Source organism: Struthio camelus, chromosome 5, assembly GCF_040807025.1.
Source record: "Struthio camelus isolate bStrCam1 chromosome 5, bStrCam1.hap1, whole genome shotgun sequence".
In the NCBI taxonomy this organism is placed as follows: Eukaryota; Metazoa; Chordata; class Aves; order Struthioniformes; family Struthionidae; genus Struthio; species Struthio camelus.
The window spans coordinates 75,910,324-75,924,961 of NC_090946.1; the positions used below are offsets into that span (position 1 = coordinate 75,910,324).

The 14,638-nt window shown below is 37.4% G+C and overlaps 1 protein-coding gene across 9 annotated transcripts in view; it reads left to right on the forward strand.

Moving 5' to 3' along the window:
- The window catches only part of PPP2R5E (protein phosphatase 2 regulatory subunit B'epsilon), a 78,650-nt gene that overhangs the window by 55,396 nt on the left and 8,616 nt on the right, over positions 1-14,638 (forward strand). For all 9 annotated transcript variants that reach the window (XM_068947339.1, XM_068947336.1, XM_068947337.1 and 6 more), the window contains 9 exons: positions 1,897-1,998; positions 4,058-4,150; positions 9,275-9,405; positions 9,490-9,549; positions 10,162-10,270; positions 11,250-11,303; positions 11,400-11,450; positions 12,330-12,449; positions 13,621-13,748. In XM_068947339.1, the coding sequence (XP_068803440.1) occupies positions 1,897-1,998; positions 4,058-4,150; positions 9,275-9,405; positions 9,490-9,549; positions 10,162-10,270; positions 11,250-11,303; positions 11,400-11,450; positions 12,330-12,449; positions 13,621-13,748 (848 nt within the window). The remainder of the gene's footprint in view (positions 1-1,896; positions 1,999-4,057; positions 4,151-9,274; positions 9,406-9,489; positions 9,550-10,161; positions 10,271-11,249; positions 11,304-11,399; positions 11,451-12,329; positions 12,450-13,620; positions 13,749-14,638) is intronic.

Sequence of the window (14,638 nt, forward strand, 5' to 3'; positions counted from 1 at the left end):
ATTCAGATCCACAGCACCAAAAAATTTCCCCTTTTTTATTCTGGAGTCCTTTGGACTTTCTTCCTTCTAAACAAATCTGAGCTTTTTAAAGCTAGTCCTGTTAAATCTGATCCTGTTCTTCTTCTACCTGCGTTTTGATATAAGGGTGAGTAGAAGAGAAGCTCAGATATCTTTGGGGAAAGGGAAACTGTGTTCTGCCTGTCTTCCTAGAACATTCATTTGACTTACCTTGATGACACCAGAAATGTCTTTTCATGGGGGGGGGTGGGGGGGTGTTGAAAGAAGTGAATGAATAGATGTGAAAAAGTTGGCGAAGGGGGAAAGAGAATATCTGCTAGGGAATGCTGGTAATCACTTGGCAAGTATGCACATAGGGCAGACGGAAATCAGTATCTATTAGCCCATGCTGCTAAGTGCTGTATCTATTAGGATTGAAAACCATGTGACTTGAAAACAAGATTTACCTATACTGTGAAGGCGTCTCCAAAAGTATGTCCTACGGTTAACTGTAGTGAAATGCACCCTCTTGTGGCTAGAAGAAAAAAGTCCAAGCAGAAACCCATCTGACCTCTTTTTTTCCATGCTCACTGGTTTACCTCGTTTATTCTTCATTTAGCTAGTTTTTTTTTTTAATCTTTTTCCCATGTTCAGTGAATATGCACCACATGTACTTTCATACTGTTTTTCATTGTTTCATCTTTTCATGTGTGCAGCGTTTGGATCTCTTGTTTGTCTTGCAGCTTCTAACACTTCATTCTCTCAACCTGTTTTTATCAGTATTTGAAATGTATTTAAACTTTTAGCCTTAAAATGGCCTTTCGTATTAAGTTGCCAATACATTGGAAACATGCCCTGCAGATTAACTTTAACACATTTGCAGGAGTAAAAGACTAGAAAAAGAAATAAAAATGTTGAAGACCATACAGACTTTCTTAATTACTTTAGTTTATCTGAACTACTATGAAGAAAGCAGTAGGAGTCGTCTATAGAAGGGATTAGGAAGTAACATGCTGCTTTTCCCACCTGTTTGATTAACCAGCTTAGAGGTGGGTTAAAGGCAGTAGCAGAGTGCAAAGACGGCACAACATCACCTTCAAAGTGCCGAAAAAGCCCTGCATCATGTTTGCCGTTTATCACATTTGCTGCATGTTAAGCTGAACGTTCTGTTCAGCAGTATAATTAACCCAGGAAAGCACTTCAGTTCAGCCTTCACTGATAGCATGAGCTTCATAATGCCAAGCAGTCTCTGCCAGGTACCTCTAAATAAGATTAAGCAAAGCGAACTAGCCATGAAATAAAATATGGGATAAGTGACACGCAAATACTATTTATTGCTTGCATTTAGTACCAAATTTTGTAGTTGGCCTGAAGTGTCCGGGTGCATAACGTGTGAATAGCACTGACAAGTATAACACGTGCTGACAGATGAGACCTTAAGCAGATGCCGTTAATATTTTCCCTGTGCAGAGGAAAATAACTGTTGCATGCAAACGTTTATAATGTTTACATGTTTATGGCATTTCTTACACCTTGAAAACGGCCATGCCTAGTGGCTTGCAGACCCAGTGATGGCCCTCGAGACCTGTTGATATCGATGACCTCATCTGAGAAGTGGCGGAGAAAAAGGATGGCAGACTGGGCTGTGCTGGGATTTCACTAAAAAAGAAGCAAAAACACCTGGAGAAGGGAAAGCTGAGCAGGGGTCAGGTTTGTTAAGGTGAAATGCTCCTTAGACCTATACCATTTCTAAAGAGCTTTCTCAGCCAGTAAGCAAAAGCAATACTCCTTATGTGACGCTGATAGAGGGCACCCAGCGTAGGCTTAGACGTACAGTGTCCTGATACCTAGTACTACTTCAAAAAACTAATCTCACCGTTCTTTCCTCCTACTTTTTAGGTATCTTGCAATATATTCAGAACTCTCCCACCTAGTGACAGCAATGAATTTGATCCAGAAGAAGATGAGCCCACCTTGGAGGCATCGTGGCCACATTTACAGGTTTCTACTCATTTATCTGAGAAGTAGTCCTTATCATTGCTTGATGTATTTAATATTTTTCCACAGCTTTTGCTCACTTGTGAATCGGAATGGGTTTATGAGATATAGTAACAGAATTGTATTTTTTTCCCCCTTAATATTGCTCTGGGCTAAAATAAAGTACCTACAAAGACAGGAGAGTACTTTGAAATTTGCAATGTTAGAGCCTTCTTTCAAGATTGGATTGATGGTATTCTTCAAGTTCTGATTCTCTTCATCGACTTAAAAATTAATTCCATTTCCTAATGGCTCTGGTGCACAAGTGTTTTCCAGCAACTTCCGCAAGAACAGTATGGAGATGATCTTGTTAGCAGTTTTGTTTTACTGAGAATAGCTAATTTTCATACAGAAAACACACAGGTGTTGGCTGCTGAGTAGAAAAAAAGTTAGAATCTGCATATTAGTGTTTTTTCCATCCCCTTTACTCTTCCCCTAACAAGGTTTGCTTTCAGGTGTTTGTGGCAGGATGTATGCTCACTGCTGTATACCATTCTTCCCTTTCTACCTCAAGTTTCAATGCAAGATACTTTGAACAAAGAGCATACAGTAATTTTGGAGAGAGTCAGCAGCATTGGTGCTATTGCAGTAAATCCCACCTGTGTTAGACAGGACTGTGACTTATACCACAGGTAAATTAGGAGAAGTTTGCCTGAGTAACAGTTTGTGGAGTCTGGGATTTTCTGCCAGCAAAGGAGCATGACTGATCTCAACTTAAAATAAGGATTTGATTTCACAGTTGTATGTGCAGTCCTTGCCTGTGAGAAGTTTGTTTCACTCTTTTGTTCTCTCAGAATTTAGAATCTCTTGAAATGCAGGTTTCTCCCCTCATTTATATTTAAATCTCACAAAAATAAGAAACTTAGAATTTTCAAGGAAGCTCTGAACAACTTTTCCTGCCTGGAGACAGCACAGGCTGTTCTGTCTGTTCATCTTATGTTCATTGACACTAGTGCTGTATTTTTAAAAGGCATATTTACAAGCAGATGAGGGAATTTCTAAGCCAGTGGATGATTTGCTATTGTGAGAATGAAAGCCACCTAAGTATTTGTCAGGAGCTGATGGAATTGATTTCCTGCTGAATTAATGTATGTTATGTAAGTGCTTTTCCATACTGTATTTCTAAAACTCCCTCACCCTTTTTTGATTTCCTATTATTTGCTTTTAAAGTGAGAGAACACTGACACATAGCAGCAGCGATGTTGCAGTATATTGATAGTTGCGTGGAAAAACTTAAAATTGTTTTAAAATATAGTTTTTAGCTTCCTTTCTTCTTTCAGTATGTATACCTATAAAAGCCAGAAGGGAAAAGACTTGACTATGGCTACTCTTCTTGAAGAGTTTCAGTAGAGGGAATTGGTAGCTGGCTAGCTCATCTGGTCAGTGACAGGTCAGAGTTGCTGTCTGATGAGGCCTGGGTAGTGCCTCTTTCACTTACCTTCTTTTTTGCCTGATACATACATTTTTCTTGTTATGCATCAGTTCAGGCAGAGATGGACTTGCATGAGAGCAAGCAAGCATTCTGCAGCCCTGAAGCTGACCTGTGCAGTTAGTTAGGCTCTCCTGATTAAATCCTGTTTTGTATTCATCATCTTTGTTTCAAGTTATAGCAGAATGCTACAGTAAGCAGTTTCCAATTTAAAATAAAAATTTCCAACTGTTTCACTAGCCCTTTCAGAATCACAATTTCTGTATTTGATGTGACTTCAGCAGTTCGGAGGGCAGTCAAAATGTGCTTGCCAATTACTCTAGGAAGCTTTACAAGATGACAGCAGGCATTACAAGGTGGCAGTGCCTGTTCTTAGTAATTAAATGTCTCTGATTGGAGTTAAACAAGCAAAACTAACTTACAAAGCTCATGTAATTAATTCTAACTCTAAGGTAGCAATTTGATAAAGCAGAAGAATCTTTTACATATGCTCCTGGGAAAAATTAGTATTTTCTTTTCTAGAGAAAGAATTTAGGGAGATATGTAAAATAATAAAGTCATGAACTAAAGCATGTTTTTTTTTTTCTTTTGTAGCTTGTATATGAGTTTTTCATACGATTTTTGGAAAGCCAAGAATTCCAGCCCAGCATTGCCAAAAAGTACATAGATCAGAAATTTGTATTGCAGGTAAGCGGATCGGTTTTCTTACAGGCTTCACTTTGCTTTTAGTGTTTGAAAGATTTTTGCTTGAAATTTGAAGCTGTAACTTCATTTGCAGCAGAAAAAGGCTAAACAAGCATTTACAGTAAAAGTTTTCAAATTAAATGGGAGATATTGTGTGTGCATATGTGTCTATGTTGCTATAGATACATACGATATTTAGTTTGGCTCCGGTTTTAACACATTAATCAAAATATTCGACTTACTGTTTATGGGAGTGAGTTAAAACTATAGCTATTGAAAAACGAAGGGTTTACTACGAGGTTTACTAAGGGTTTACTAAAAATGCTGCCCTTTAGAGAGACTACTTAAACCCCAGTTTTAATGGGGCTTAATATTTTTAAAATATTTCTGTTGGAAAGGGAGAGTATTTCTTTTCTCCGTCTCCGCTAGAGAGCTGGCGAAAGGGGCAGAAGTTCATTAACAAACCTGTTCCCAGAGCAGTACTGAAAAATTTGATGCTATAGTGTTTGGGGAGGAAGTAAATCAAAAGGCCATGTAAAGTTCAAGCTGTATTGAAAGCATAGTGGAAGAAGCATCAATAATGAACAACGTTGGCAAAGAACGGAAGCTTTATCTTTGTAATTTGCTTGCCATCAGTATGGCTTAATGGAAGAGATGGCCTCTTGTCAGTCAGTCAGATGGTAGCCAGATATTTTACACACGTTTCATCTTCCTCTTCCTTTTGTACAAGCTGTGCTTCTTGTATGCTTCATTATTTGCTTGAAACTACCATAGCTAGTCTTCGCTCTTGAAGAACTTTCTTCCAGGCCTCAACAGGGGCTGTAACAGAGATGGTTGAAGGCACATGCATTCTGCAAGGAGCCAGGAAGCATCGTGGATAAGATCTTTTGCCTTTTCTCTTCAGCTGTCAGCAATGGCCTGTCTTACGCTTTTCACACCTGTCGTGAGTTTTTGTGGTACCCAAGCGTCAGGAAGAACTTGGTATTCATTGCAGTCTATAGCTTGCTTTTAAAATCAAGGACATTTCTGAAGATTCCTACTTACTTAGGCAAGGGAATTTCGTAGGCATTGAGACTTGAATAAAAGCCAAACTAGAAGTGGCAGGAGGTTTCTGAAAACCTTTCTCTCACCTTTTCATCGTGGGGCTTTTATTTTTCCCTGAGATTCCCCAGGGCATAAAAGCAGTGCTTTTGCTGTCCTTATACATTAATCACATAAAGAATACCTGAAAAATGCTCCTGAGAGCGCCATTTCTGTCCTTAAATTCAAAGATCCTAGGAAGGGACTTCACTTTCATTCTGAATATCACAAGCTGTTCTTCACTCTAGGGGTGGAAAATACTTTCTTTTTTATCCCTCTTCTAAAGCAAATGAGCATTTTTTTCTTCTGCATCAAACCTCTGTGATGGGTTTTCATTCTTGCTCGTTTAAACATTGATTTGAGTGAGCGAGTGCACCAGTCTGTGGTCTTCCAGTAGCTGGTGGAGGTGTAAGAATATGCTGAGGGGAAATCACTGTTGGCAGGTTTTCTCAGACTAATGTTATTTGCTTTAGGTATGGCAGGAGTGCTTTAGAAAGGATGCTTGTGTTCTACTCCCAAATCTGAAGATGCCATTTCTAGATATTCCTGGTATGAGCTGCTGAAGTTGGTCATGAGTGGAAGTATCCTCCTCACTTGTGCCTTTTCAGAGTGTTCATCCCTGTTAGAATTTGGCCCAGGACAATGGGTCCAAAACAAGGATTTTTTCGATCCTCTTACCCTTTAATGATCCACTAAATGAAAGAATGGTATCTACTGAAAGAGAGAAGTATGGGACTTCAAAGGCTACTTACCTGAAAAAGTATGATACAACATATTAGAGGTCAAAAGAAATTCAAGAATTCAGAAGTTCCTGCTGTATGGTTTGTGCGGTCCAGTTTGGCCTATTGGAACTTGGATGTCCTTGCACTTTTTATTACATTTTTGCGCTTGTCTAGAATAACTCTAAGGAACTGTGATTATGACAGATCACTTACGCTGGAAACCAAGTTGAAACTTAGTAACACTGAGCGTATTTGCTGGATCCTGTTTCATGATACTAACAATACAACTGTGACAATCTTTAAAATCAACTTTTTCTGTAACTTGTTTTTAAAATATGAGAAACTTTAATGTTTCTTAGCAGTGAGTAGGCCTGTATGTAAAAATGAGAGGTGTTTTTTTTTTTTAATGGGCAGTTTTCAAAGGGTTCTTTTGTTTGCTTTTTTGGTTTGCTGTTGTTTTTTAAATACTATTGTATTACTGGCATTCAGCTTTCGGCAGAATGTTGTACTTAACTGTATAACTGTTCATTTCTAAAAACTGCTTATATACAGTCTGAAATGGTTGGCAGTGGTTGCTAAGAGACATGCTGTTCAAATACCTCCATAAGTATATGTGTTACTGTAGGTTGCTTTTTGGGAAATTTTATTTTGCATTTCTAAGTATGGTTAGTGTCAGAATAGTCATATGAATTATGGAAATCTTGCAGCCTGTCACTTAAAATAAGACTTTATGGGTGAAACCTGACAGCAAATTGGACGTATCAAAATACGTGCCTGTTTAATCAGAGACGGAGTCCAAGGTGAGCAGTGTTTCCACAGAGGATCTGTATAACAGAACTGGAAATGTAAATATTTTGCTCCTAAAACCAATTCAATAAGAAAATTAAATACCTAAATGTTTCCAGCTGTTTGCTGTCTTTGGGTGAAATTTGTTATTTGCAGAAGGATGAGGTGGCTGTTTGTTTATTTAACTGGAGAGCTGATTGAACAAAGCAATGTGTGTATAACCTCCGGAGGGCACTTGAGAAACCTCATAGTTTCTCCGTGAAGTTCCGACCACTGATCCTTCCTGCAAGGGAAAGATGGCGTGATCTCATTGCAAGCTACTGAGACTCCCAAAACAGTGATGAAGAACACATCCATCCATCCTGAACCTCAATATTACAAAGCAGAATCCCAGACAACTTACCAACTTTGAACTGTTTTTTTTTTTTTTTCCTTTTTCTCCCCGCTCCCAACTCCTCCCGATTGTGTAGCAGTTTGAGAGAGATCAGGTAGTATACATACACTGATAAAATGTTAGAATGAATTCCAAAGTAATGTACCATACAAAAATAAAATTACATTACTTTGCATCATCTGGCCACTGCTAAGTAGAGTTCTGCAGAAATGTAGTAATAATACTTAAAGCAGTAATTAAAGTAAAATATTGTGAAAATGTGAATATGGGGAGTTAAGACATGGTCGTTAAGGTTATTTAAAAAAAAAAAAAGATGTATTTTATTAACTGTAGTAGCTCTGCATTTCTGAGAGCACAGGGCCATCTGTCTGGATATCTGACATTGATTCAGCAGTTTTCTCTGATAAACTCTCATGTGATTTTTGGACATCTCAGGTTGCTTTAAATTCTGCAATTTATGTCATCATTTTAAAGATTTTTTTTTTTTTTTACGTTAGGAATTGTCACCTCTGTAAGAAGTGTCATATTGCAAACACGTAAAATCTTTTTTTTTCTTCATGTAAACACTTCAGAACAGGCATGTAAGTTAGAAATTGGATGCATAGTTGAAGATTATGTTGTATTTGCATGCACAAGAGCTGCTGATGGTTGACTATACCCAATTTCAGTATTCTAATTAACTCGGAAGGTATTAGTCATATCGCATAAAAATACCTGTTTCACAGATCTGTTCAGTAAGGCATTGCTGACTGATTGCTGTGAAATAGTTCAGGTTCTGTACAAGCACTGAGCTCAGGAAGTAAGTAATTTGTTTTGGCGTAGAAATTAAATTAGAACTTACTTTCTCTTTCTCTCCAGTCATTCATGGAAATTGGTTACTAAACGTATTAATGATATTTATAATTTTTATATTTGTAAGTCTAAGATAATTTTGTTTTCTACCGTTGCTGTAGGTGTTCTGTGTGTGTGTGTGTGCGCCACTCTCTTTGTACGATTATGAGATCTGTTTGGAAAACTACCTTTTTTTCCTCTTATAGGTTAGGTACTGGTTGCCAGTTGCTTTGTTTTTCATGCAAGATAGATGCTGATTGCCTATGATTATTACCTTAAATTTCTTTATTTCCCGTGCACTTGCTAGTTCTTTTTTTCATTTCATCTTCTATTTCATTCCAGATGTCCTCCAACATAACCTATGCTGTTCTGTCAAAAAAGATGGGGTAGGAATGGTGGGAGGAAGTTCATATTTTTGTCATAGAAGATTCAAGGCAAATAGAACGCAAAGCCTATAGGTGATACTCCTGTTGCTCGCTTAGTGATTTGATTCTTAGAAGCAACTTCATATTTCAGTGTTTCAGGATATATTTTGTACGGTACAAAGACACTGGATGGTATTCTGGTTTGACTGAGTACCTCATTATTATTTTTTAAGTCTTTTTTCACTGTTTTAAAGTCTTACTTAAGAGTTTCTTAGTACAGGCTTTTTTCCCTGGATAATGAAGTTAACGTTTTGTTCAACATGCAAGATTAGTCCTCCCTAATTCTTTGATTCATCTGGATTGCCGGAGATCCTATGACAGCAGATCCTTTGCTGGCACAGACTTTAGTGTCAAGTCTTTCCACAACATGAAGGCCGTGCAGTTACTTGGAAGGCTTAAGAGCTCATAATATAAATTACAAACAACTAGAAAAATGTGACCTTGATGTAAAGTTTTGCGGGCAAATTATTAGGGCAAATGAGAATCTCTAGTTCTACAGAGTAAGGGAATGATGGAGTTGCAATAGGCAAATTGTCTCACTTCCTTTGTGTGAGAGCAAATAATTGTTTTTATTTGTTTTCATTTTATGTTTTTGGAGAAGGAAGGCAACATTTAGGTGCTAATTAATCTGAAGTATATTGGTTGGTTGAAGATTGCCAAAGATTTGTTATGTTTGAAATGGAGGTTAATAAGCTGAGTTGCGTGATGGTGTACTGAGGTTACATCAGATATTAAATACCGTATTTCTACATCTTAGATAACATAAATATCATATCCACACATGCATATGATTGCATGAACATAACTTTTATCTAGAGGTCTGTGGGTAATACTTGTCAAATATGAAGTCAAGCCACTGTTTCATTTCTTTCTTTATCTTTAAACTCAGCTGTTGGAGCTGTTTGACAGTGAAGACCCTCGAGAAAGGGACTACCTAAAAACAGTCTTGCACAGAATTTATGGCAAGTTTCTCGGTCTTAGAGCATTTATCCGAAAACAGATTAATAATATTTTTCTACGGTAAGTTGTGGGAGAAGATACTTTTCTCTTAGGAACGTTTTGGGAAACTGATATATTACTTATATTTAACTTTTCTTTTTTTAGATTTGTTTATGAAACTGAACACTTCAATGGCGTAGCTGAACTGTTGGAAATTTTAGGAAGGTAAAAGAGTCCTTATTTATTATCTCAAACTTTCCTTCTGGACACGTCAGAATAGCGTCAGATTCAGAAAAAGTATTACTCTAAGCCCTGATTCTGAAAAAAGATGTGTGCACGTGCTCATCTGTAAGCCCATGCGCAGTCTCTCTCAGGTCTTTGCCAGGAGTATATAGCTGAATGCGTTTTACAGCATAAAGTGGTGGATTGATTTTTTTTTTTTTTTTTTCCTTGTGTTACATCCTGCGGACTTCATCCTTAACGTGCTGCAGATTTTTTTTTTTTTAAGCACACTAAACAGTGTGAATATCTCAAGTGAATCTAATTCTGGTAAGTTCAATTGTTAATCATGCGAGAACACATTGTATACACGGAATGACCACACAGACAGTGTCTTATCTGTTTGGCAACAGGTTTGTGCAGCTGTTTACATAATTATTCTTGGGTCAGAGCTGAATTGCTACCTAGACATATACTGCATTGCTAATATCGAGAAGGACAAAAGTCAGCACAAATAGCATGAGCTGGTCTTATTTTAATCTAGAAAGTACTTGTTCAGACCTCAGATATGTTTTCTATGATGATAACACTAACAAATATTTCTCTTCTAATTTCTAGTATTATCAATGGTTTTGCTTTACCTCTTAAGGCAGAGCATAAACAGTTTCTGGTGAAGGTCCTGATTCCTTTACATACTGTCAGGAGTTTATCACTCTTCCATGCACAGGTAGAAATTATAAAAATATTTTCTGCTCAGTTAGAATGATGTATTATTTTAGTTGCTGTGGAAGTTTAATTGCTTAGCACAAAAAAGGTGGGGGAAAAGTTTTGTCAAGTGGAAAAATGTGATAGCTGTTTTTTATTCCTTTAATGTGTTTTGTATTAAAAATGTTTTGCTTCTATTCTGGTTAGATAATTAAAAATGAAAATTTGCATAACCTCTGTATATCTGTAAGATTTTTGGGTTTTGTGTATAGTAGTTAAATTCTCTCCTTAGATTTTGTTCTCTGCTTCTTTCCGAAGGCTGCCTTCCCCATTCCATCCAGCCCCTTTCCCTGTCCCAAAAGAATATTTGCGCTTCTTAGTCTTATGCTGCTCTCTAGGCTCTTCTTCATTCTAACAACTTTCTGAATACTAACACCCTCATTTTTTGCTTAATCTTCAGTGTTTTCCCTCACATTAACACATTGTTCTTTTGTACGTTCTGCTTTCATGACGTTTTTTTCCTCTGATAAGTGATACCTGTTGCCTTTCTCTCTGATCTCACATAGTGCAGTCTGTCTTATGCTGACGCAGCCTTGCTTGCTAAATATGTTATGCTAGATTTTGGCTGGGGCAGCTTATCTTGTGAGAGTTTCTATGGTTTGGCCCATATACAAAAAGTGTAAAAGAAGCAGTTTCAAGGAGTAACAAAATCTTCAAAGTATTGGTTATATGACTGTACTTAGAATTCCAAGTTCCTCTGATTTTTAAATTGTGTCTACCACTTTGTGACCTTAAATTTTTTTTGAAGTATGTTATCAGTAATTTGCTATAAACTGGAATATGCACAGTCCTTTGCATCTCAGTTTAAAGCCAGGTGCAATCTGAGAAAGCTGTATAACATCTTGCCTTGAGTCTCTTGTTTTTTTAATGTCTCTTTGTGTTTTTTTTTTTAATTAAAAAATGTTCTAACTCCATTTTCTTAAATCTTTACTCTTTCACAGTTGGCATATTGCATAGTACAGTTTCTGGAGAAAGACCCCTCGCTCACAGAACCAGTAAATATTTCTTTCATACTTTCTTGTATCTTAAACATCTGGCTTAGCCTCTGGTGAGAAAGATAAAAATATGAATACTTTTTTCTTCTAATTTAGGTCATTAGAGGTTTAATGAAATTCTGGCCAAAAACCTGCAGTCAGAAAGAGGTAAGTGATATGTTAATGTTAACAAGAAGTAAGAGGGAGTTTAATAATTCTACAAAACAACATGCAGGGAATTTCTAGATATTTCCAGGTAGATTCCACATGCTATGGTGGATCTTGTTATTAATTCATATGGGCGATTGTCCATGCTTGAATCCTCTTTTCTGGACGTAGTTTCTCTGAAGAGACTGTGAAGAGAAAAGCTCCTCATAACCATAGTTTCTGTTAGCAAAATAAACACTGGTTCTTCTGCAAAGAAAATAATATCTTTTTGTTTTAGAAAGGAGAAAATAAATATGGTGAGGATAGAGTGGAAAATTCTATTAGATTTGGAACTGTTTATTTGCAAGGATTCTATTTTTCCAGGGGTGATGAAAGGATGTTTTATTATCTGGCATTTACCTACTAAACATGTAAAGGATACAGTCAGACCTTTGCATATTTATTTCATATTCTTTGTGCAAATCTGAATTTCCCTGATGAACAGCAGAACTGTTATTTTGAATGTTACTTCCAAAAAGGAGATAAAATTAAGTGACTATCCTTAATTAATAGAGTTGAAGCCTTGATGAATCGAAGTCTCTGTCTCTTTAAGGCTGGGGTTTCAGCCTGCGTATGCTGGTACAATTCTGAATTTTGTTCTAGACGATTACTACTTACCTTTCAATACAGCGTTTGCACACGCTTGTCCTCCCCTCCATAAGAGGTCAGGTCCAGAAACTGCAAAAGCTAAACTGATCACTTATTTTTAAAGAGAGTCTTGTAGAGCTAGTGAGGGCTTCCAGTTCTCCCTGAAGCAGTGGAATATTGAGGGTACACAGGGTTTTGCAGATCAAGATAATTCAAAGGTTTTAAATTCAACACTTTGTTCTTTGTCTTCAGGTCATGTTCCTAGGGGAGCTGGAGGAAATCTTGGATGTGATTGAACCTTCACAATTTGTCAAAATCCAGGAACCCTTGTTTAAACAAATTGCCAAGTGTGTTTCTAGCCCTCATTTTCAGGTCAGTAGTAGCAGAGGTTATTGTTTATATAGGAATGTATAGTCTCAATTTCAAACATAAAAAATCCTGAAATGTAAATGTTAGTTTGTGTTACACGATTTTAAAATACTAATCTTTTGGCTTTTCCCTGGAAAGGTATGTTGTAGTAGAGGTTTCTTTTCTGAACTACTCAGAGTTCAGTTCAGAGCTCCGTGAGTGACAGGTTAGATTCATTTTGGGCTACAGCATGGAATTTGCAGTTCTGAGCCGTATAAGACCTTAAACTGTGTTCAAGCAGATGCTGAGCCCTCCTGGCTGTAGATGATAGGTACTTGCCCCATGGCCTTTGGACTGATAGGCCCAGGAGAACGTCTTTGCTCTGTTTTTCAGTGCAGCATTGTGCAGCGTTCTTGTTTTCCCGCTTCCTTCTCTAAGGATATCTGAGTAGAGGTGACAGTAATGCAAGATTTTGTTTTAATTAAGAGTGGGGAAGTGTTCTGGGATCCCGTAGCCTCTCTTCTTCACGCAGGCCCAGTTGCATGACAGAAAGAAGGGAGGGTGAATAGGAATGAAGGTTCAATCATATATGAAGAAGAGATGGGATTCATGGTCTGCAGTGCCTCCATATTAAGCTATTAAGCTGTGTGACCTACCCTGGCACAAAGGCTGGTGTGACTCTCTTAGGATCTTCCTTTGACTATGTCTGTTTTCAGCAAAATTTAGATCAGTGATTCCCTTTTCCCACTCTCTTCCCCCATATACAGCCCAGCTACCGGCATCCATATACAGCCCAGCTTTCCCTGTCTCCTCCTTCTGATCCCCTCATTGCTGCTGTCTTCCTTCCAACTCCAAAGTTACATGATTGAGGGAATGGAGAGGCAAGACGTCTTTCCTCTCTCCCTTCCCCTCCAAAGCTGCAGCAGTATTGCAGTGTCTGCAGCTGGCCTTCGGTGGGAGACGGCATATTGTTCAGGAGAAAGAGAGGGTGCTGCAGGATCTGAATCAGAGTGTAAAAAGTTAATTCCATTAATGCATGTTATGCTACTGATTAAAATAGAATTTTAATTCCGAAGTTAATGATTTCATGTTAATTCATTGCAGTTAAATTCATGTGATTTGTTTTTACTTCAGAATATTACAAAAATTATAGGTATCTGAATTCCTATTAATATTTTATTCCTCTGACTCAAAGGTGGCTGAGAGAGCGCTGTATTATTGGAATAATGAATACATCATGAGTTTGATAGAGGAGAATTCAAATGTTATACTTCCCATCATGTTTTCCAGTCTTTATAGGATTTCTAAAGAACACTGGAATCCGTAAGTTTTGGCATTAAATTTTATCTTGCCACTTGTCAAACAACTAGTCAACTTAGGAAGTGTCTGCTGAAGAACATCTGAATGGGAATGATGGAAATTCAAAGCTGGCACAAGCAGGTGCAGCTCTATTAATGCCAATGGAAATTAGACTATACTCTAGCTTGGCTCCAAATGTTGTAAGTGATATGATATGTGCACAAAGATTTGTACTTTATGGGATAAAAATAAACCTTCTCGTAAGTTGGAAAGAACAGAAATTAGACATTGCATTGTTATTGAAGACAGTGTTGCTCATCAAGCATTTCTCCTACGCAGTGTTTTATGAACTGGGGTACGTCATAAGCTTGATCATGAATTGTCTAGATGAGTATCACTTGGCGTTAATAAGTCTTTGTGGCATCGTGGATGATGCTGGTACCTCTGGTAGACCTCTGATACCACATTTTTCTAAACATTTATGAAGCATATAAATTTCAGTATGTTCTTAGGTTGGGTTGTTTTTTATAAATTTATTTGAATACAGCAGTTCTGCTAAGCGCAGTATTACTCAGCAGTTGTTTCATATTGAAATCTAGTTAATTTGGCCTTCTTTTTTGTTACGAAATAACCTAGTGGAAATTTTTTAAATGGAAAATACTATTACAGTTTGATTTTGCATTTTCTGTACTTTGGTTGAAGAGTATTTCTGAGCCAAGGTGGTTACCATTTAGCAAACCTAGCGTTTTTAATGAACTGTGCTACATTCAGGTCCCAGTTGCTTTGTTAAGTCCTTAATGTAAAGCATTTGTAAAATGTTTCATTCTTTAAAATGTTTGTCTTTATGTTCTGCGTCTCCCCAATCCCTCAAGTTTCTGTGCTTGCTCCAGGAGTATCTTAGAAACGCAAACCAG